Source organism: Gopherus flavomarginatus, chromosome 14, assembly GCF_025201925.1.
Source record: "Gopherus flavomarginatus isolate rGopFla2 chromosome 14, rGopFla2.mat.asm, whole genome shotgun sequence".
Classification (NCBI taxonomy): Eukaryota; Metazoa; Chordata; order Testudines; family Testudinidae; genus Gopherus; species Gopherus flavomarginatus.
The window spans coordinates 42,357,965-42,380,869 of NC_066630.1; the positions used below are offsets into that span (position 1 = coordinate 42,357,965).

The 22,905-nt window shown below is 53.1% G+C and overlaps 2 protein-coding genes and 1 long non-coding RNA gene across 10 annotated transcripts in view; 1 reads left to right on the top strand and 2 right to left on the bottom strand.

Moving 5' to 3' along the window:
* Positions 1-9,501, top strand: part of CARMIL2 (capping protein regulator and myosin 1 linker 2) — a 133,088-nt gene extending 123,587 nt beyond the window's left edge. For 2 of the 4 annotated variants that reach the window (XM_050922324.1, XM_050922320.1), the window contains exons 38-39: positions 272-379; positions 6,842-7,665. In XM_050922324.1, coding sequence (XP_050778281.1) covers positions 272-379; positions 6,842-7,185 — 452 coding nt within the window. In that variant the 3' untranslated portion in view covers positions 7,186-7,665. Of the gene's footprint in view, positions 1-271; positions 380-6,841 lie in introns of all 4 variants that reach the window. The other 2 variants (XM_050922322.1, XM_050922323.1) reach the window with 2 other exon arrangements.
* Positions 4,813-5,785, bottom strand: LOC127034064 (uncharacterized). Its single transcript, XR_007769284.1, has 2 exons — positions 5,439-5,785; positions 4,813-5,173 (listed from the first exon to the last, which is right to left on the bottom strand). It is a non-coding gene; the product is annotated as an uncharacterized LOC127034064 (long non-coding RNA).
* A 21-nt stretch (positions 9,502-9,522) lies between the features above and the next one.
* ACD (ACD shelterin complex subunit and telomerase recruitment factor) overlaps positions 9,523-22,905 on the bottom strand; it is a 42,235-nt gene continuing 28,852 nt past the window's right edge. For 4 of the 5 annotated variants that reach the window (XM_050922397.1, XM_050922399.1, XM_050922400.1 and 1 more), the window contains 9 exons: positions 20,442-20,486; positions 18,912-18,946; positions 17,488-17,648; positions 16,966-17,053; positions 16,302-16,379; positions 14,765-14,860; positions 12,838-13,709; positions 11,430-11,509; positions 9,523-10,499 (listed from right to left, as the gene is read on the bottom strand). In XM_050922397.1, the coding sequence (XP_050778354.1) occupies positions 10,439-10,499; positions 11,430-11,509; positions 12,838-13,709; positions 14,765-14,860; positions 16,302-16,379; positions 16,966-17,053; positions 17,488-17,648; positions 18,912-18,946; positions 20,442-20,486 (1,516 nt within the window). In that variant the 3' untranslated portion in view covers positions 9,523-10,438. The remainder of the gene's footprint in view (positions 10,500-11,429; positions 11,510-12,837; positions 13,710-14,764; positions 14,861-16,301; positions 16,380-16,965; positions 17,054-17,487; positions 17,649-18,911; positions 18,947-20,441; positions 20,487-22,905) is intronic. The other variant, XM_050922398.1, reaches the window with a different exon arrangement.

Consider the following 22,905-nt stretch of genomic DNA (forward strand, 5'->3'; position numbering starts at 1 on the left):
CCAGCTGGATTCAGTTCTGCTTTGCACATATTGGAGTGTGTGGGTTCCCTAGTTGCTTCCACCCATGCGCAGGGGCAGCTTGTTTACGCAGCTGGAGCGGGCTCAGGGGGGGGTCACGGTTTGTGGCACAGCAAAAGGAAAGCCAGGCTGCCATGTTAGTGTGACCCAGGTGGTGAATCCCCCGGAGGGTGGACTGGAAGCAGCGGAGTGACGGAGCAGGCTCCACTAGAGGTAGCTGTTTCTCTGTGATGGTTTCTCCTCTTCTTTTCAGACAATTGTGTGAAACCCAAGCCTCGTCTGAAAAACGTGGCCACCAGGCGTGCCATTTCCGTTCACGAAGAACAGCTCAGGGAGCAGGGCTGCACGGCCGCTCTGGAGAGTAAGTGTGGGGAGCGCCTGGGGCCTGAGCTCTTCCTGGCGCAGGTCTGTCCAGGGTGTGCGAGCACCACGGGGGAGCGGCTGCTCGGTTGGCTCCCTACATGAGGACAAGACAAGAAGCAATTGGCTTAAATTGCAGCAAGGGTGGTTTAGGTTGGATATTCTGTCAGGGTGGTTAAGCACTGGAATAAATTGCCTGGAGAGGTTGTGGAATCTCCATGATTGGAGATTTTTAAGAGCAGGTTGGACAAACACTTGTCAGGGATGGTCTAGATAACATTCAGTCCTGCCAGGAGTGCAGGGGACTGGACCAGATGACCCTTCGATGTCCCTTCCAGTCCTATGAGTCTATGGTTCTGACCTGGTATAATTCGTATGCCCCTAAATGAAACGCCCCTGAACTGGCAAAGGCATGCTGGGCCTGAAACAGAAGGGGCTGATTTTCCCACAGGGTAGCAAGTGCACATGGGTACCTAGCTGTGTGAATGCAAACTGGAGGAGCTGTGTGCCCCACGGCCCAATGGAGCATGCACTTCCCCTCTGCCCCCAGGCAGAGTGAGTCATTATGGCAGCAGAGCTGCTATCCAAGTGTGTGTGCCTGTGTGCCCCGAGCCAGTATCCCCCCGGAGCAAACAGCTCTGAAATCTGTGCATTTAAAAAAAGCAAGTCACTCAGCTGCCCTAAGAAACGTGCCAGACCAGGTCTCCAGCCTAAGGGACATTTTGCTTGCGCCCAGCGCAGGGGTTGGGATGCTGTGGACTGTGGCACAGCAGCAACACTCACTTGGTTTGTAAGTGCGCTCTGAAACCTTGTGCGTGTAACCCATGTGCCTAATAGGGAGATATCTCTTTAAGAGACCCCCTGGGGGAGGCAGGAGTGAGCTGTGTCTGTGTCATTATTATTTTTTTCCCCAGTCAGGAGCATTTTCTTTATTTACATATAGAAAACATTTCCCCCAAGCATAGAATCATAGAATATCAGGGTTGGAAGGTACCTCAGGAGGTATCTAGTCCAACCACCTGCTCAAAGCAGGACCAATCCCCATTTAAATCATCCCAGCCAGGGCTTTGTCAAGCCTGACCTTAAAAACCTCTAAGGAAGGAGATTCCACCACCTCCCTAGGTAACCCATTCCAGTGCTTCACCACCCTCCTAGTGATATAGTGTTTCCTAATATCCAACCTAAACCTCCCCCACTGCAACTTGAGACCATTACGCCTTGTTCTGTCATCTGCCACCACTGAGAACAGTCTAGAGCCATCCTCTTTGGAACCCTCTTTTAGGTGGTTGAAAGGAGCTATCAAATGCCTCTTCATTCTTCTCTTCTGCAGACTAAATAATCCCAGTTCCTTCAGCCTCTCCTCATAAGACATGTGCTCCAGCCCCCTAAACATTTTTGTTGCCCTCCGCTAGACTCTTTCCAATTTTTCCACATCCTTCTTGTAGTGTGGGGCCCAAAACTGGACACAGTACTCCAGATGAGGCCTCACCAATGTCAAACAGAGGGGAATGATGACGTCCCTCGATCTGCTGGCAATGCCCCTACTTATACAGCCCAAAATGCCGTTAGCCTTCTTAGCAACAAGGGCACACTGTCGACTCATATCCAGCTTCTCGTCCACTGTAACCCCTAGGTCCTTTTCTGCAGAACTGCTGCCTAGCCATTTGGTCCCTAGTCTGTAACAGTGCATGGGATTCTTCCCTCCTAAGTGCAGGACTCTGCACTTGTCCTTGTTGAACCTCATCAGGTTTCTTTTGGCCCAATCCTCTAATTTGTCTAGGTCCCTCTGTATCCTATCCCTACCCTCCAGCGTATCTACCACTCCTCCCAGTTTAGTGTCATCTGCAAACTTGCTGAGGGTGCAGTCCATACCATCCTCCAGATCATTAATGAAGATATTGAAGAAAATTGGCCCCAGGACCAACCCTTGGGGCACTCCGCTTGAAACCGGCTGCCAACTAGACATGGAGCCGTTGATCACTACCCGTTGAGACCGACGATGTAGCCAGCTTTCTATCCACCTTATAGTCCATTCATCCAGCCCATACTTCTTTAACTTGCCAGCAAGAATACTGTGGGAGACCGTATCAAAAGCTTTGCTAAAGTCAAGGAATAAACATCCACTGCTTTCCCCTCATCCACAGACCCAGTTATCTCCTCATAGAAGGCAATTAGGTTAGTCAGGCATGACTTGCCCTTGGTGAATCCATGCTGACTGTTCCTGATCACTTTCCTCTCCTCTAAGTGCTTCAGAATTGACTCCTTGAGGACCTGCTCCATGATTTTTCCAGGGACTGAGGTGAGGCTGACTGACCTGTAGTTCCCGGATCCTCCTCCTTCCCTTTTTAAAAGGCTAATGTAGTGCCCATCTTTCTCCAATCATCTGGGACCTTGCCCGATCACCATGAGTTTTCAAAGATAATGGCCGATGGCTCTGCAATCACATTCTCCAATTCCTTTAGCACCCTCGGGTGCAGTGCATCCAGCCCCATGGACTTGTGCTCATTCAGTTTTTCTAAATAGTCCTGAACCACTTCTTTCTCCACAGAGGGCTGGTCACCTTCTCCCCATACTGTGCTGCTCAGTGCAGCAGTCTGGGAGCTGACCTTGTTTGTGAGGACAGAGGCACAAAAATCATTGAGTACATTAGCTTTTTCCACATCCTCTGTCACTAGGTTGCCTCCCTCATTCAGTAAGGGGCCCACACTTTCCTTGACTTTCTTCTTGTTGCTAACATACCTGAAGAAACCCTTCTTGTTCCTCTTAACATCTCTTGCTAGCTGCAACTCCAAGTGGGATTTGGCCTTCCTGATGTCACTCCTGCATGCCTGAGCAATATTTTTATACTCCTCCCTGGTCATTTATACACAGTCTTCCACTTCTTGTAAGCTTCTTTTCTGCGTTTAAGATCAGCAAGGATTTCACTGTTAAGCCAAGCTGGTCTCCTGCCATATTTACTATTCTTTCTACACATCGGGATGGTTTGTTCCTGCAGCCTCAATAAGGATTCTTTAAAATACAGCCAGCTCTCCTGGACTCCTTTCCCTCTCATGTTATTCTCCCAGGGGATCCTGCCCATCAGCTCCCTGAGGGAGTCAAAGTCTGCTTTTCTGAAGTCCAGGGTCTGTATTCTGCTGCTCTCCTTTCTTCCTTATGTCAGGATCCTGAACTCGACCATCTCATGGTCACTGCCTCCCAGGTTCCCATCCACTTTTGCTTCCCCTAGTGATTCTTCCCTTTTTGTGAGCAGCAGGTCAAGAAGAGCTCTGCCCCTAGTTGGTTCCTCCAGCACTTGCACCAGGAAATTGTCCCCTACACTTTCCAAAAACTTCCTGGATTGTCTGTGCACCGCTGTATTGCTCTCCCAGCAGATATCAGGATGATTAAAGTCTCCCATGAGAACCAGGGCCTGCGATCTAGTAACTTCTGCTAGTTGCTGGAAGAAAGTCTCATCCACCTCATCCCCCTGGTCTGGTGGTCTATAGCAGACTCCCATCATGACATCAGCCTTGTTGCTCACACTTCTAAACTTAATCCAGAGACTCTCAGGTTTTTTCTGCAGTTTCATACCGGAGCTCTGAGCAATCATACTGCTCTCTTACATACAATGCAACTCTCCCACCTTTTCTGCCCTGCCTGTCCTTCCTGAACAGTTTATATCCATCTATGACAGTACACCAGTCATGTGAGTTATCCCACCAAGTCTCTGTTATTCCAATCACATCATAATTCCTTGACTGTGCCAGGACATCCAGTTCTCCCTGCTTGTTTCCCAGGCTTCTTGCATTTGTGTATAGGCACTTAAGATAACTCATCGATTCTCCCGCTTTCTCGGTCTGAGACAGGAGTCATCCCCTCTTGCACTCTCCTGCTCGTGTTTCCTCCTGGTGTCCCATTTCCCCACTTACCTCAGGGCTTAGGTCTCCTTCCCCCAGTGAACATCATTGTTGCTAGGCAGATTAAGCACTCCACATCCTGGAATTGAGAGTGTGGTTTTGGGTCTGCTCCCATAGGTTCCCTGTTGATGGGGTCACACTCCCTGAGGGTGAGGAGTTGTAACCTTTGGGTGGGCTAGAGTTCACATCACTACCCTTCTCCAGTGCCTACAAAAAACCCAGCTCCCACAGAAAGTAGCTGGAGACCCAGAGTTCAGTCTCTAATAGGGTGACCAGATGTGAGGGAGAAAATATCGGGACACATGGGGGGTCCGCCAGCGGAGGGGGGAAAAAAAAGCAGCTGAGTGCTGCCAGCGGAACGAAATATCGGGACAAATTGCGTCCTGACCAAAGATCGGTCAGGACGTTGGACAAAGATATAAATATCGGGATGGTCCCGATTTTATTGGGACGTCTGGTCACCCTAGTCGCTAAGGATTTTCAGCAAGGATCACACGGGCAACCTCCCCTCGTTCAAATCCAAAGGAAACTAAAGAAATGAATTTAATTAAATAACTTTATAAAATCTTATGATAAAGAAAAATAATAATCTAATTTTTACAACATGACATGGCTATGTTATAATCTCAGCTGTTACCTTCACAGTTATACATAAGCATAAAGAAAACAAATGAAAATCTGAACAGTTCGGTCCCCACAGAAAGACAGTGAGAAGAAACTGAAAGTTCCCTTAAGTCTCAGAGTCTTTGATCACCAAATCGAGACAGTCTGCTGAGTCTAAAACAACATCTTCCCTCCACTTGCCTGTAGGGATCTTCAGTTGGAATCCAGGCGGACTCTTCCTCTGCTGAAATCCCTGTTAGCCACTCAGCTGACTGATTAACCAACCACTCAGTGACCTGTATAGAGTTAAAGAAAACCCTGTTACAAGAAAATACAGAACTCAGACTAGCAAATAGAAATGACTCTTTCTCCGTTATCGCATTTAAAGAACAGTTGGTGACTCAGACTAGGTGAGATAATGTAACTAGAACAGTTTGGCTAAAATCAAAACAATATTCAAAGCGTACAAATTAAAACAGAAGTGATTTTCCCTTCCAGTTTCCCTGGGCTATATTAGCATTGCCCAGGCTTCCCGGTTAGAGGGTTCACGATATCACTAACCTGCTGCAAAATGCTTCAGAGCAGCGGTTCTAACGTTCATACTGGTGACCCCTTCACACAGCAGCCTCTGGGTGCGACCCCCTCATCCCCCATACATTAAAAACACTTTTGATATATTTAACACCATTATAAATGCTGGACACAAAGCGGGTTTGGGATGGAGGCTGACGGCTCGCAACCCCTCCCCCCGCCATGTAATAACTTCACGACCCCGAGGGGTCCCGACCCCCAGTGTGAGAACCCCTGCTTCAGAGTTCGGGACAGCAGCCTGCTTCCTGCCCCTGGGCGCAGCTTCTCCCAACTCCCCCAGGGCACGTGGCCTTCTGCAAAGCACCTGCCCTGACTGCTCGCCCCAGCAACAGGGAACAGGCCCAAATCTACTACACCCAATTCCAGAAGCTTCTGGATCTGGAGTGCTTAATCTGCCTAGCAACAATGACCCAGACTCAGCTCACTCCTACCCCCCCACCTTAAAGAGATATCTCCCTATTAGGCAAATGGGTTACACGTGCACACTCACCCCGCTGGGGATATCAGTTGGCAGCTCCTTCATGGGGCCGTGAGCATGGACATGTACTTGGTCCTGGACACCTGCCCCTTTTGCGGCATGGGGGAAACCCTGGTGCGCATTTACTTGGAGTGCGCCAGGCTGCAGCCCCTATTCCGGCTCCTCACAAATATTTTGTTAAGATTTTGGTTGCACTTTTCCCCTCACCTTTTTATTGATGCACTCCCCATCCATGGCCCCACCAAATCACGGGATCTCCTGGTCAACCTCCTCCTGGGCCTGGCTAAAACGGCCATCTACACAACAAGGGAGAGGGGGTTGGCTGACAGGGTCTCCTGCAACTGTGGGGCCTATTTCCGATTCTCCGTCCGTTCACATATCCAGGCAGAGTTCCTCTGGGCGGTGTCCACTGGCTCCCTTGACGCCTTCGAGGAGCAGTGGGCGCTGTCGGGGTTCTCTGCTCGGTGCCCCCATCAGGCTCCCTTCTTATGACCCTTTGACCTCACTCCCATCCCTGTTATCTCATTACTTGTCCCCTGGAATTATTTGGTTTCCAGGCCCTGTGGATCCTCCCCTTAGGCTGGGGGGAGGGTCTTTTAGCAGTGGGTGGGCTCTGCCCACTTCCTAATTCCCCAAAGGAACAATGACCCAGACACATCTTGCTCCTACCCCCCCACCTTAAAGAGATATCTCCCTATTAGGCACATGGGTTACATGCACACACTCACCCCGCACACCCCTTCAAGCCTGCCAGACTCTGCCTGTGAGCTCCAAGAAGGGGTTGGAGCCAACTTCCAATAGAGGTGGTCCGGGCTCTTGCACAGGATCTGTTCCCCACCAGTGCCACCTCCACCCCTGCAAGCTGGTAACCTTACACTGCTTGCGTTTCCCCCAGGTGTAAAAATCCCCCTTCGCCTGCAGCGCTCGCCAGTCCTGAAACGGAAGCCGAAGCCCAACTCCGTGGTGGACGTGGCAGGGAGCAGCACGCCCAGCGCCCCAGCAGCACTGCAGGGTAAGAATGGGCTAACCTACAGCCTGGACACGGGGCATGGCACCTGCACCAACTCAGAGCCCTTTCCCCTTCGGCACTGCCCCGGCACCTCCTGCTGGTGCAAAAAAGGGGCTGCGTTTGCCTGGCCTCCCCCCAGGCCCAGTCCACTCTTCCCTACCCCTGCGTGCTGCCCTGGGCCTGATCCTGCTCTCACCCCATCTCATGTAAGGTGGGCGTGGCCACCCTGAGGCCAGTGCAGTTACACTGGTGTAAAAAGGGAGAATCTGGCCCTACGGGGACAGGTGCACAGAGGCTAATGCAGCCAGTCAGGCCCCTCCCCTCTGACTGAGCTGTGGCTCCCTTTGTCGCCCTACGGAGGCACCTTTAGTCAGGGGTGGCTCTAGACATTTCACCGCCCCAAGCAGGTGGTGGACCACCAGAGCCGCAGGACCAGCAGACCCTTCGCAGGCACGCCTGCGGGAGGTCCACCGGAGCTGCCTGCCAACCTCCCGGTGACCGGCAGAGCGCTCCCCGCGGCATGCCGCCCCAATTATGCGCTTGGCGTGCTGGGGCCTGGAGTCACCCGCCTTTAGTAATGCTGTTGTGACCCTCGCTAATGCCGTGTTTGTGGCCCCTTCCCCAGACACACTGCCACAGGACGAGCACGGGGCCACAGCCGAACTGCAGGGGGAGCAGCCGCAAGCCATGGAACCACGAGTTGAAAATGCACCGAACAGCCATACACCAAAGAGCAGCGGCTCCAGGCCTGCCAGCAGCCCCCCAGGGACAATGAGTTAGTGGGGGCTGCGGCCCGCTGTCCTTTCCAATAAAACACTGCGACCGAGGGGAAGCTGAAGGGTTATGATTTGCAACAGCAGCTCAAGCACCCGTGCAGTGTAGGGCACCATGGTACAAGCCACGGGCAGATGGAGGAGGCGGCCCCCAGCCTGTTCCCACTCCCTTCGCTGCTCCCAGGTGTAGAACATTAGGGCTTCCTCTGGAAACGGGGACAGAGCAGGGCCTGCTAACACTTCCTGAACCATCTACGAGAGGACCCCCTTTCCAGCTCCCACTACCCTCCGGTGGTCTCATACTGCGCCCAGCTGGCTTTACACAAGCTCCAGCTGGCTAAAACCGAGCTGCCAAAAGCCAGTAGCTGAGTTTGCCACCAGCCTAAGCTTTTCCTGGAGCACGTGGCTCTTCGGATGCATGCACAGCTATTAAGTATGCAGCAATAGCAGGTGTGGGCCAGTGGTTCGGGCCAATGGCTTGGGTGTTTGCCATACATGGGGACTTGCCTTGCGTTGTACAGCCCCGGAGCAACAGGGCTGCACAATGCTGAATTAGGTGATTTGCAGGGAGGGTGTGGCACTCGCATCCAAACCTACTCAGTACAGAACAATCTGCCTCTTCTGGGGGCCAGAAGGGTTGTTCCCCTCCAACCATTAGTCTGGGTGCAGGCCCTCGGCTTGGTTCAACCTGTCTGCACGATCCTGTCGTTCTTACTCAAGCAGATCCTCCGGTGCCAGCAACAGGAGTTTGGGCTGAAGGCACAGGCCTCGTGCTCTGTGCACGCTGGCCCTGCGTTCTGCGCTGCTCCACCGTGGCAGACTGGAAAGTCTGTGGCACCACTCAGTTGAAAAAACAAATCTGGAGGGTTTGATTAAAATGGGAACATGACTAATCGAAGCAGTGTAGCTCCCTGTGGTGTTGCTCCTGCTGGTGCATTTATTTCAGGCTGCCCCATCATTTCAGTGTGCTGCAGAACTGGGTACTGAAACTGAGCAACTGCTGGGAAGCCAGCAGCAGGTTTAAGGCAGCTGGACAAGGCGTGGGGGTGGGGGTTGATATGCACAGGAACTCTGTGTTTGCTAAGGTGAGCTGCTGGGAGGCTTTGATGTCATCAAGCTGCTGTGAAGAATGGAGCTGTTCAGACCTGTCGTGCTCCTGGTTCAGGCTGGCTGCAGCCTTTATGGGTCAGTCACATTTGGGTCTTGGGTGAGGTTTTTGTCACTAAATAGTTTCTAGCCCTTGTGCTAATGTAATTGAAAGAAAGTCTGGAGCAAAATTCTGCAGTAAAAATACAAGTGATTCCGTCCCCAGGCTCACAGCTGAAGGCAGTGGTCCCCAAACTTTTTACATCACTCCCCTGCTCCCCATCCATGTGGTCCCCCAAGCCATGGTCCGAGCTGGGGGTGGCAATCAGGGCTGCTGCCAGGTCCAGCGGTGCAGCCGGGCTGGGAGCCAGGGGCTGAGACCAGAGCTACAGCTAGGGGTGGGGGTGGGGCATTCCCTCTCTGCTTCCCCCCCACCCCACAAGCGTTCCTCCACACCTCCCCCTCCCCTAGTTTGGGAACCACTATCCTAAGGCAACAAAACTTCCCTTAGCCCTGCTATTTACCATCCACAACTGTCCCTACTCCTCTGACAGACAATACCTGACCGTAGCTCAACTAGGCCCACATAAAGAAGAGTGAAGGGCATCATCTCTGTATTCTTTGGTTCTCCTTCCAGATCGGCAGCATGCCCCCTGCCGCACCTGACGTTTGCGAGGGGGGATGAGGATATTCTAGCAGAGCCGTGTATTTAAAAATAGACATGTTTTATTTTTCATTTCCAAAGCATAAACCATATGAAATATTTTGTAACAAACGGAGCAGGAATCTAACCAAACTAAGCATTAAAAGACCAAACTACTGCATTGACTCCAGAGTTGCAATTGGTAGAGGGGTGCGCTGCTGCGGATACGGAACGCTACCACAGCGCCTTCCTCACCTCTGCTATAATACGGAACTCCTCTGGCTGGAACCTAGGGCTGGGGGAGGTCTGGGGCATTAGCCCAGTTAAGGGCTGCTGCAGGTTGTAAGGAGCTGTAGCAAGCCCCTTACTCACAGGTGCTCTGCGTGTGCTGTGGTAGATGCCTGCTCCTATCCCAGCTCATTGCATTCCTTGACAAATAACAGACGGGGCTGGTGTGTGCGACAGGCAGAGCGCTGAAGGGCATTGCTTTCCAGCTGGGGTTTAATGTGCTGAAGAGGTGAGTATAGGGAGGAGGGAGAGCAGAATATCCCACAGCAAGGTATCCAGCTGCCAGGATGACTTGTGTCTACTCAACGTTCCCTACACCAGCCCTTCTCCATGGAGCACAGGGAAAAACCCAGTTGCCCCTCACAGCCAAGCAGGAGATTCAGTCTCTGTGTCACACCATACCAGTGAAAGCTCCTGCATGCCGCTTCCATGCAGCAGCCACAGCCCTTCGGCTGCCCCCACCGTGACAGGGGACTCCCAGCATATGCCACTGTAGCTATTCCAAGAAGCTGGACAGGACTGGGAGTGCCTTTTGGGTAACTTGAGTGCCAACGGACCTTCCTTTTGGCCCCCGAGGGCCTACTCTGTATGGATATCGAGTCATGCCGTTCCATGCTCGTCCCTTCGGGTAAGCCGTGAACAAGAAGAGGAGAACCTATGTACAGCACATTGGAACTCCACCAGGGCCTTCGCTCAAGGCTGCTCAGCTTTGGTGATCACCCAGCAGGCCCATCGCAGCATCGCCTTCGAGATCCTGTGAACCAAAACATGAGCGCGAGTGAGAATGGGACGGTCGCTCTGCAACTGCGGGGCCTAGCTGCTGCAGGGCTCAGCTGCCATCCAGAACGATGATGTATTCTGCTGAGTGAGACCCCCAGAGCAGCTGTGCTCCACACAGCAGTGACTGGTGGTCCCGAAAGTGGCTGGGCATGTGCTGCTGCTTCTCTGTAGCTGCTTTGACAAGGGTCCAAGCGCTCATTGCCAAGGGCTGTAAGAGCAGCTCAAGCCAGGAGTCAGCCTGGCTGTCTTTACTAGAGCTGGCCAGGAGCTGGGACGCCAGCCGGCAGGGAGGGGAGAAGGGAACAAGGGACTGAGTACGTCCAGAGTGGAAGGGAAGCGGTGGGCAGGGGAACACTGCAGGTGGGAGGAATTAAGCTGCGTACTGAAGAGCCCAATCCAGGGTGATTAGCTTTCTCAGTGAGGCAACATGGGGTAGAGCTCCGGCTCTACACCCTGCAGGCGAGCACAGCCGTACTTGCCACCAAGAGGGGAGAGGGCCAGGAGTCGATCTCTGGATTACAAGGTGAGCCACACTGGCTTGGTTTGAGAGCCTAGCGAAGCAGTGGGGACGCAGCGTCAGTCACTGCATGACCAGAGACCCACAGGTTGTTTGTAGGGGCGACGCAAATGCCACTCCCTGACAGCAGCACGGCACTGCGGCCCAAGCTGTTATCAGAGGGAGCTGGCGGATGAGAGTGAAATCTAACGGGGACCGGCGCAGCTCTCTCCTCCAGCTGTACCGGCAGTAGGGTCTCTGGAGCGGTGCCGATGCTTTGGACAGGATGCAGAGCAGCTTATGGGGGGAGTTCATTTTTACTCTCATTTTAAATAAGGTGCAAAGGGAATTTGAGAAGCCACTTAGCTGGGGTGTGCCCAGTCTGGGAGACCCACGCACCACACTGACCTGGTGGAGTTCACTCGGGCACAGAGATCCGGCGTTGGGGCCTTGTAAGTGTATTGAAGTAGGGTTGTTTTCACATACTTCTGGAGGGAAGGAAGACAATTCAGCTCAATCTGTATTAAACATTACAGCTGAAAAACATCCCCAGCCCCTGCAGGGCTCTGGACGTAGCTCTTCTGGCTCAGAGAAGCTGGTTTCATGCACGTTTACCCTGTGGAACCACAGCACTAGATGTCCCCAGGGGAAGGACAAGAGCTCTGGGCAAGCCAGCAGCGGGGGATTCTCTTGGAAATCTGAGTTACCCTGAGTGCTTGGCGTAGCCCTGGAGTGGAAGCCTCTTGAAATAGAAACCAACCTTAAGGAGAGGTACCCTGAAACAATGAACGATCCCTTCCGAGGGGCCCTTGTGCTGTAAGATTGAGCCTAATTCAGCAAGTGCAGCATGGCAGGGCCTCTCTCACATGTTACTGGGTTAATTACTTAGAGAGCTGGAGGATTTCATAGAATTTCAGGGTTGGAAGGGACCTCAGGAGGTCATCTAGTCCAACCTCCCAGCTCAAAGCAGGACCAATCCCCAGACAGATTTTTACACCAGTCCCCTAAATGGCCCCCTCAAGGATTGAACTCACAATCCTGGGTTTAGCAGGCCAATGCTCTAACCACTGCGCTATCCCTTCCACCGGTTGTTTAGGACCCAGTGCCCATCTGGGAACCCAGGAGATGGCTTGTAGCAAGTGCTGGAGTGTGTTCTCTGTACTCTCCCCCCTGTGCTCTGACTGGCTCCTCCAACTCCTGCTGCATGTGGCTTCAGCCTCCCCTTTCCCCAGCCCCATGGTCACAACAGGCTCTTCTCACCATGGACATGGCTGTCTACTGTTTGGCACAGGAGTAATGGCTGGTATTGAGAAGTGCCTGGCAGAGGGCAGTCCCCTGGCAGACATGGGCTGCTATGCAGACCCCTCGCTCCTGGAGCAGGACTGCTGCAGCGGCAGAAAGCTCAGGTTCACCCTTTCCTTTTCTTAGCTGGAAGGCAGGGCCTTGGGGCCCAGAGATGGGAGTTAAATAAGAACATAAGAATGGCCGTACTGGGTCAGACCAAAGGTCCATCCAGCCCAGTATCTGTCTACCGACAGTGGCCAATGCCAGGTTCACTCCCTCTGGGGCACCTAACAGGCAATGATCAAGTGATCTCTCTCCTGCCATTCATCTCCATCCTCTGACAAACAGAGACTAGGGACACCATTCCTTACGACTCCTGGCTAATAGCCATTGATGGACTTCACCACCATGAATTTATCCAGATCTCTTTATAGTCCAGCCTTCACCACCTCCTCAGAGCCTTCACCATCTCCTCAGATTGTGGGACACAAGGACAAAACTAAGAAATGACAATGAGCCTGTGAGTCTTTACCTGTTCCTGGGCTCTGTGCTGGCCTGATCCAGACGCAGCCATACTCCCAACTGCTGCTCTCTCATTCCCCCTTCCTAGTAGCTCCTCCGGGTCCCTGGGCAGTGCAGGCTCCTGAGCTGGCCTGGCCTGCTCCAGCCTGCTCTTCTTGGCTTTCTGAGCACTCACCAACTCCACACGTGGGTTCTGGCCCACTACATTGGTGTCCATGCAGCGCTCGTCCCCCATGGGCACATCTGCATGGGGAGCTTTCCTCTGGGCTCTCTGATGGGTTTTGCGTGGGTTGGGCAAAACCTCGCCGTGGGCCTTACTGTCATCCACCAGCAGCTTTCTCTTCATCACCCTGTGCTGCCTGCTCCTGGACAGATCTTTTCCCCCAGCTCCGCCCCCCAGCTCAGTGTCCCATTCAGAGCTTGCCAGACCGCTGTTCTCCACGTCTGGGAGGGAAGCTGCGCCACCGAGATCAGCCTGCCCTCCATTTGCAGGGGGTGCTGCTCTGCTGTTGATGCTGCCCCAAATGGGAAGAGCAGCAGAGAAAGGGCACAGATTGGCTTGGAAAGCTCCAGATGGCTGGCCGCACAAGAGGTCATGGCTGGCATCAGGGTGTTTATCCACATCAGGTGCCCTCTGGAACGTGGCAGCAGCTGTTCCTCGACTGGCAGCCTCTGGGGGACATGTACTGCTGAAGGACAGCAGTGATGGGGATACAGTCTCCACTGGCTCATCCTGGGCTAAGCTACAAGGGGACTGCTGGCAAGAAGGCTCCAAGAAATCTGGAGTGTTGCTGTCAGGCTGCGTGAGGGCCGCCTCCTCTGTGGAGTTGGGCAGCTGGGCCTCCTCTGTGCTTGGCAGGCTGGGCTGGATAATGGACTTCTCTGACAAAAGAGAACAAAACACAACTTTCCCCGTGGAAGAGGGCAGGAGACAACAGCACAGGCAGAGCCTGTCCCACCTGCCTGGGGCTGGGAAGGCAGCTGGGGAAGTACAATTCCAAAGGGGAACTATCCAGAGGGGCCAAAGATAGCAAAGCTGGCAGGAGAAGGTTCTGCCACAGCAACCCTTGGCTATCGGAGGTGTCCTCCAAGTGTCTTATCTGGGTTCTACTGGGCATTCTCTCCTCTGCGCTGACTGGCTGTTTGCGTCAGAGTATCTGCCTGCCGTACAGGCTGCCCCGCCCGTCCGACCCCCTCTATGTCCCCTCTCCCTTCTGGTGTTTTTCCATTTAGCTGATCCCGTCCGAAACCAACCCCTCCCAGAACAATGAAACCAAACCCAAGCGGTGGCACTACTACAGCTTCTGTCACTGATCTCATTATTACACGCTGTTATCCTCTGTCCCCCAACCCGTTACTGTGTCTATACAGCACCTAGCACAATGCATCCAATGAAGTGGGTATTCACTCATGAAAGCTCATGCTCCAAAACTTCTGTTAGTCTATAAGGTGCCACAGGACTCTTTGCTGCTAGCACAATGAGGTGGTCTCCGGTGCTCCCTAGGCACGACCATGATACAGGCACCACCAATACTGTGCAAGGGCAAATCAGCCATTTATGGGGGAGATAAGGTCTATCACCCTTGGTGCATGCAGAAGGATGGACTGGCAAATGCAATCACACACACAAACACACACCTGAATGTATCAAAAGAGATCCAGGCTGCACCTTCCTGAAAACCATCCCCATCCCCCGCATGTACACACAGCATGGGCCTCGTTTTAAGAGCTGTGTATGCAAAAGTGAGTGTGCAATTTCAAGTGTGATGGTGGTAACAAGGCTTACAAGTTGTGTGCGTGTGCAGGTGAGCACATAATTCTTCCTGTCTTACCCTGTATCTCCAGGTGTAAGATGTAGGGTGTGCAGACACAGAGAGAGAAGGAAAGACGCTCTCCACTTGCAACAGGAGATGCTGTAAGGAAGCGAGTACACTCACCTTCCAAGGAGGAGGACAGAGTCACGGACACTGACTGAAGCTTGTCCCAGGGATTATCCAGGGATCCATCCAAACTCTGGGACATTGCGCCAGGGTCTGCCAAAAGTGAGAATGAAATTAGACTGCAGCCCTACAGATTGGAGCACTGTAGGCCAGGCTAAAGGCCCCAGCAAGGAACAGTTACACACCCACACATGCTACAAATCCCTTTGGTCTCCTCGTGTGCCCATAGCCACAATCCCTGCCATGAGCGGGACAGCAGTTCTCTGCACTCCCATCACCACTATTTATGTTGTAGCAGCACCCAACGGCCCCAGTCACCGACCAGGGCCTGGCGTGCTAGATGCGTACACGCTGTACCAGACCTAGCCAACTGGGCCGGCCCCATCAGCAGGGTAGGAGACGACTCCTGCCCACGAAGTGCAACATCCCACCCCTTTCTGTCGTCTTTGGCTCTAAGAGAAAAGAGGATGGACTAGCTGTAAACAGACAAAGGGACAGCAGATGAGACACCGCTATGGGGTGCAAAGCATGGATGACCCCATAAGAGGCTGCTCCAAGCACACAGGCCCCACAAGGGGGATGCACAGAGACAACACCTGTCAACTGGAGTGGCTGATTAGCACCGATCTTCCTGCCCTGGCAGGTTTAAGCTTATTTCCTGCCACTTGGGAGCAAGAATTCCATGTGTGTGTGTGTGTTTTTACAAAGAAAGCAAAGAACTCGCCTGGACAAAATGACAGATCCCCCTGGCAACGGCTGGTGCAGAATCGCTGTCCTTAGGCCAGAGACGTTTAACATCTGACAAAGTCCCTGGCCATTAACAGAACTTTACGCTGCATCACACGGAAAACTAGGCTCAAAATGCCACGAGGCGGGGACCCTCAGGTCAGAGGCCTCCTCCAAGAACCAAGAGCGAGCGCCTCCCAGCTGATGAGAGGGAGGGCTGGTCCCTTAGGGGATGGAGGGCCAGGCCAGGCCATGCTAATTGCCAGCACCCTGAAGGGCGCTCAGAGAATGAGACCTCGCACACAGACATTCGCCTGCTGCACACTTCGGCGTGCCGTGAGCTGGCCCCTGCAGAGCTAGCAGCAGCAGTCTAGCCAAGCGGTGGCAGAAGCACGGGTGATGACTGTGTGGGAGAGGAAGCCAGAGCTCCGTGGCCGGCTGGGGGTGGCAAGAGGCATCGCTGCCACTTATTTTAAATCTACACGCAGCTTAAACAATTGTTTTTCAAGCTAGAGGTAACCATCAGTGCACCAGCTAACAGGGACAATCTGTGAACTGGGGGCAAATAGCCCCACTTTGTTAGCTGCCAAGCAGCAGACCAAAACTCCCCACCATGCTCCATTGCAGAGTTTATGTTCCAGAGAGGGACAAGGGCCTGGGAGACTAGTGGGATATTGCAATAGCTCCTCCATGGACCCCATGTGCCAGTGGAGAGAAAGCTGCGATGGGCAAACCCCAAAGGAAAATCCAGAACAGAGCAGCCAGCTGCTGCAGGATCCAGGCCACCGGCTCAGGCTCTACTACTCACCACTGGGACACGACACTACACTGCAGTCAGCCAGGTCCCTGTCAAGGTGGCTTCTCCCAGGAACAGTGTGAGGAGCTCCTGCAGGAAAAGGGGGTTGTCATCACCCTCTGGATGCCTCTCGCTGACTCAGCTCCTTCCCTGAGAGAACCCTAAAGCCCCGCCTCAGAACCACAGGTACTCATCAGGGTAGAGCTCCACTGCAGCCCCCTCAGTCTCCACTGGGAAAGATCACAGGGTTCGCAAATCCCCTGGCTAGAGGCAGCATCTCATTCTAGCTGCATCTGTGAAGGGCCAGGCCGGGGACTAGAACGCTAGTCACAGTCCTGCACCACGTGGATCAACATCCCCGGAGAGCACAGCCCCGCAGGCAGGGACTGACTAAACCATGTGGCTCAGGAGCCCTTCTCCCTTTCCAGAGCCACCTCTGAGAGGCAGAGCCAGTTGGTGCAGGAAGCTTGTGAGAGATGGGGGCGAGAGCACGTCAGGCAGAGGGTGCCTCACTGAGACCTGGGCATGCTCCTGGAGAGCCACAGCCAGCGGGGAGCCTGCAGCTCTCAAGATCAGGTCTGCAAGGCGCTGGGGTAGAGCGCCAGCCCAGACAGGGCCAGGCTTTGCAGCTTGTTGTGCATAGTCTGTGTCCTATAGGTACGGTTGTGGCATTGACCTGCCAGGCAGGCATCACGAATCGCCGCCTTCTCCTCCGGGCCGATCACCAGGAAGTTGACTGGCACTGTAAAGACGTCTTCACTCAGCTGAAATGAGAATGGTTAGCCAGCTTCTACATCAGACAAACGCCAGGGAGTCCAGGCAGCCCGGCACACTGACCCATCCCTGGGGCTCCCAGCATCGCTGCGAAGACCCGCAGCTCTTCCCCAGACCAGGAGAGAGAGAACCCAGAAGAGCTCATTTTAGCTCTTAGGTCTGAGCATCCAGCAAGAGCTCTGGGAGTCCAACCCAGTGCAGCACTCTCCCAAGAAATGCCAAAAGCCAGTATGCCACAGCAAAGCCACCCTCGCTCCCTCCAACTCGAAACCCCTCCCACACTGGGTCCTTCCCTCCCAAGATCGAAGAATTTACCTCCTTCCTCTGTGAGAAGGGCCCCACCATCACCCCTCAGCCCCACCTGGCCCCGTACCCGATCATTGGACACAGGCACAGCCAGGACAGGCTGGCAGCCAGCACTGACCTCTCTCTTGCGCTCCACCTCCCAGCTGGTGACAGGGAGCCTCTCCCCTATGGCTGGCACCTCACTTGGGTCCAGTAAATCCAAGCAATCCTCAACAGTCTGCTTCAAAACCTTGAGTCGTCTCTGCCCTATGTCGATCATTAACTGAGACACCGACATCCCTAGAGGGGGACAGACGCGCCCACGTCAACAGGCCACGGAGACCCCCTTGAGGCCACAAGCCAGAGCCTATCTGTGACACACCCACAGTGCCTGGAGAAGCTATTCTGTACCACCAGCTCTCAAAACTCCCTTTCTGCTCATAGCAACAACCATGCCTTACATTCCCACAGCACCTTCCATCACACAGGCTCGCCAAAGCACTCTGCAAAGGATATTCTGCTGGAGAATTACTTAGCACGAAATGCCGCCTGAAGGGGGCAATCCAAAGGTGCTGGGGAAGGCAAGAGGAGTTTGAATGCGGTCTGCTCTGAGCCCTCAGTTGTGTGTCAGTTTTGGTTCCAGGAAGACCCAGCCTGGAACAGCAGGGGTTGCTAGGAGCCAGGATGGGGGTGTCTCAGTGCAGCTCCTGCCGGACAAGTGGCCACAGCCTCCTGCCGGCCCCCTTGCAGCCTGCTGCAGAGAGGCAAGGGGCTGATTCAGTAGAATGCAGACAAGTCAGAGGCTGCCCAATGGGAGCACAGTTGTACCCAGTGCAGTGACACGGCACTGCTGTGTAGGAACGAGGCAGAAGGGGGCTCTGCCCATGCTCTGTGAAGGCACACAGGGTGCCCAGTGCCAGGGCTGTCCATCAGGCCCCTTTCACCAGCATGGACGTCACTTCTGGGAGGGGGGGAGAGGAGGGAGGGAGTTAATATGAATCTGGACTCTTTATTAACCAAGTGCTTAAGGCCATTTTGAGCTGCTGGGAGTTCCACAGGGAGCTGCCACCCAGGGCCAGAGCAGGCTGACCTCAGGGAAAACACATCTCCACTGCATACCAGTGTAGTGTGGCCAAATCCTCAGGCCAAACTCCCTGTGCTTAGTGAAGACTAAGGGCCTCCCGCTGGCCTGGCTGGGTTTACAGCCCTTTGCTCCAGAGTGGTTCTCTGACTGCAGCACAGATCAGGGCAAGGATCCCAGGCTCTGTATTTTCAGTGGGTTTAGTAGCTGCAGTGGCAGCCCCAAAGCTCTCAGTCAGGATGCACTGCTCCTGCTGTTCCGCCAGTGCACCTCAGCCCCGCCCAGAGCAGACAGCTCCAGAGCGCAGGTCAGTCTTCAAACCACATCCAACGCCTCGCCGGGACGGCGACAAAGCGGGCATTAGTGCCATCATGGCTGAGATCTGTGTACGGTGGACTGAGAACTGAGATCCACCCACTCATTTCACACAGGTCAGCAACACCGACCACCCCCACTCTCCCCCGTCACTGTTCCCACTGTACCTGAGGAGGAGACAGTCTTCAGGGTGAGGCCTCTCCTGCAACAGTCAAACACAGATCCCAGGGTCAGGCTCCAGACAGCTTCCCTTCCCAGAACCCGACAGAAAACCTTACAAAGGCCATGCAGTGCCCCCCGGCCCAGCAGGGAAACCAGAGCTGGGGGAGTGCCCCAGGACTGAGCCCCTCTGGGAATCCGAGCCATCCCTTGGCCTCTCTCTCTGATAGCTGAGCAATTTCACTCCAGCAGCTCACTATACAGACGCTCCCTGATTTATGCAAAGCGTTCTGTTCTGGAACACCTTGTGTAAGTCGGGAACATATACCCGACAATTACACAAAAAACCCAAAAACCCACAAACCTTTTTCCGTAAGTGCAGATTTGCGTAAATTGACCTTGCGTAACCCAGGGACCGTCTCTACCAATTTGCTGCAGGCAAAGCCCTGTACTTCTCTGAGACAGGCCTTTCTAGGAACAAGCTAGCCTGGCACGTTGTTTTAAACTGTATTCTTTTTGGATAAGGCTGTTTATTCATTTTTTTCTTTTAAGCAATTGACCCTGTATATTGTCACCTTGATACAGAGACCATTTTTATGTCTTTTTCTTTCTTTTTATATAAAGCTTTCTTTTTAAGACCTGTTTGAGTTTTTTCATTGGTTAAGGCTAAGGAACGAAGGGAGGGGGAAAATCTCTGTGTGTTAGATTTACTAAGCCTGACTTTGCATACTCTCTGGGTGAGGGGAGAGAGAGATTTGATCTCTCGGTACTTGTATTTCAAGGACTTGAAGCAGGGAATATCCTAGAGTACCCAGGGTGGGGAAATCTGGGAGGAGGTAAAGAGGGGGAAGGGAAGTGGGCTATTTCTCTTTATGGTGAGAGACAGGGCATCTGAGTCTTGGGGTCCCCCAGGGAAGGTTGGGGAGTCCAGAGTGAGCCAGACACTGGAATTTTCTGGCTGGTGGCAGCGATATCAGATCCAAGCTGGTAATTAAGTTTGGAGGTTTCATGCTAGCTTCTCATGTTCTGAACTCTAAGCTTCAGAGATGAGTAGGAAAGTTATGACACACGTCCACGTGCAACGCTTGCACTGAGACATGGGGGAGCTAACCCATTGCCTCAACCCTGCAGAGGGAGTTGGGCTATGAAGGGAAGCGCGCTGCTCTGCAGCAGCAAACCCCAAACAGGAGGTGAGCAGTGGAAGTTGTAAGGCAGAGTCTCAGCCTTCCTGCACACAAAGGGAGCCATTCACAAGCAAGGCAATGGCCCGTCTGCCCCTCCGCGCCATTGCTCGCTTGGGAGGAATACGTGGCCAGCAGGTTAAGTTTCCTCATGCCCTGACGCACAAGGGCCAACACCGTCACATTTCATCCCAACCATGAACACACACAGCCATGAAAACCAGCTTGTTTTCACGACTCCTGCTAAACTCAATCACAGCCGCATTTCCTCTCACTAGTCAGCACTACCCATGCCCTGACCTAGCACAGCTCTAGGCAAGTCAGGAAAATGGTGCCATAACTGGGTCATGTACTCACTGCCACAGTTCCTTTATCTTCTGGAGGATTGAGGGCTCCTGATTACTGGAACAACAAAGAGTCTTGGTTACTGGTGCAGCAGCTACCCCCCATGCCCACACAAGGCGCTGCCCTCGCTGTAGTATGGAGCACTATTTCCTTGAAGCCTTCATCTCCCCCGTCCCTCATCACCTCCCCGAAAGAGCAGATGAGCTAGAACACGTGGGAGGGTCGGTCAAAAAGACAGCCTCCAAGGGTGATGTGATTAAAGCCAGGTGGAGAACGGCAGTTTAGAGTGACAGAGAGCCTCCATGGAACAACAGGGACCCGGGGCATATAAGGGGTTTAGAGAACCATCACACAGGGATCCAGTGACAGCCTCAATGACTGACAACATGCCTTCAACCCGTGCAGTGCCCAAGCAGCTGGGCCAGAGAAGTACTAAGGGGTTCTGCAGAGAGTGCAGAATGGCCAGCCCCATGGGTTCAAAAACCTGAGTCAGACTCCCCAAAAAGGGTTAGAACATCTGGGCCTAGTTAGCCTAGAGAAAAGACTGAGTGGGGCCCTCATTACAGTCTTCACGATGTTAAGGAGTGTTATAAAGAGCATGATGATCAATTTCTCTCCATGCCCACTGAAGTGATGGGCTTAATTTGCAGCCAGGGAGATGTAGGTTAGATACTAGAAAAACTTTCCAACTCTCAGGGGAGTTCAGGGGGGAATAGCTCAGTGGTTTGAGCATTGGCCTGCTAAACCCAGGGTTGTGAGCTCAATCCTTGAGGGGGCTACTTAAGGATCTGGGGCAAAATCAGTACTTGGCCCTGCTAGTGAAGGCAGGGGACTGGACTCTCAACCTTTCAGGGTCCCTTCCAGTTCTACAAGATAGGTAAGTTCTGCAATATGCCCAAGGGAGGCTGTGCAATCCCCATCACTGGAGGTTTAAGAACAGGTTGGACCAACCCGTCAGGGCTGCTCTAGGTTTCCTTGGCCCTGCCTCAGCACAGGGGGATGGCTTAGGTGACCCCCTTGAAGTCCCTTCCAGCCCATTTCTATAATTTTATAAAATTGCCCCAAAAATCATGAGTTTTAAGATTCAATTGTGATTTTGGGTCAGTCTTCTGAATTCTGCCCTCCTCACGTACCCCACTGTGTTGGAGCACACCACCGTACTCCCAACTCGCCCAAATAGTGAACGAGGTGATTTTAGCCTCTTGGGCAGGAGCTCGCAATAAGAGACCCCAGCTGAGATCAGAGCCCTGTTGGGCTACACACTGTACAGCCACAGAGTAAGAGACTGTCCCTGCCCTGAAGAGCTGACAAACTCTGGACTGACCCATCACATATTGCTAGCGGGGTACACAAATTGGAGTATTCTGGAGTTCAAAGCCAGAGGGGACCATCTTCTAGTCCCATCTTCTCTCTATCATAGGCTATCAACACACCCAGCCACTGCCTAGTAAATCCAACAACCATAATTACACCAAAGTATTACAGTCCTCAGGAGACTGAACTACTGGGGGCCACAAGCGGAGAACAGGAGGGACCCAGGTGCATCAATATGAGGCCCCAGCAATGGCAGGGGATTGATTAAGTGAGATATGACCAGATGATCCCCACTGCTCACGCTGCAGAGGAAGTTAAAAGAAACCCCAACCCAACTCTGACTCCAAGTATTTGAGGGACTTCAAGGGGACACTGGGCATTAAGGCTGAGATCCCCAAAAGGTATTTAGGTGCCTAACTCCCATTGAAATAAATGGATGTTTGAGGACCTGGCCTCAGGATTCTAAGTTTCTGTTCCCAGCCTCAGAGCAGATTGTGGTGAGAGCCCAGCCCAGTGCCACTGCGAGGACGAGACCTGGAACCACTGGGTGTAAAAATAAGAGGCTCACCCACTTGAGCTGAAGGACCAGATCTCTTAGCATGGAAGTAGTAGCAGACTCAAACCTCTGTACATGGTCTAGTTGCTAAAGGGTGACCCAGCGCTGTACTGTGCTAGCATGGGTCACAGAGGCACCTCACTGGAGAAGTTCCTATGGAAGGTTGTGTGGCAAAGTGGCTTAGCTCTGCTCTGTTAGAGACCTGGGTTCTACGCCTCACTCTGCCTAGGGATCTTGTGCAAACATGTACTGATCTATGAAAATGGTGAATGATGGTTACTCCTTCCAAGACCATAGCAAAGGCACAAAAATATCATCCCCTGGAAGAGCTAGGAGTCTGGGTTTGCAGTTTAGCAAACCTTCTATCCAGCCAGAGGGCCCTGTCTAGGATGAGTCTCTCGTGTATATATATATATTTTGCTTTCCAAAAAGCATCTGATAGGTGGAGATTTTCACAGCATCTGCAGCCAGGGCCTCAATTCCATGACCCGCCATAAATTTGCAAGAAATGTCTGTGCCATGAGCTGCATGCAGACTAAGTGAGGGACCCTGCCACAGGCCCTCAGAGGGGTAAAGAGGCAGATGAGATCCCAGACCGCCAACTCT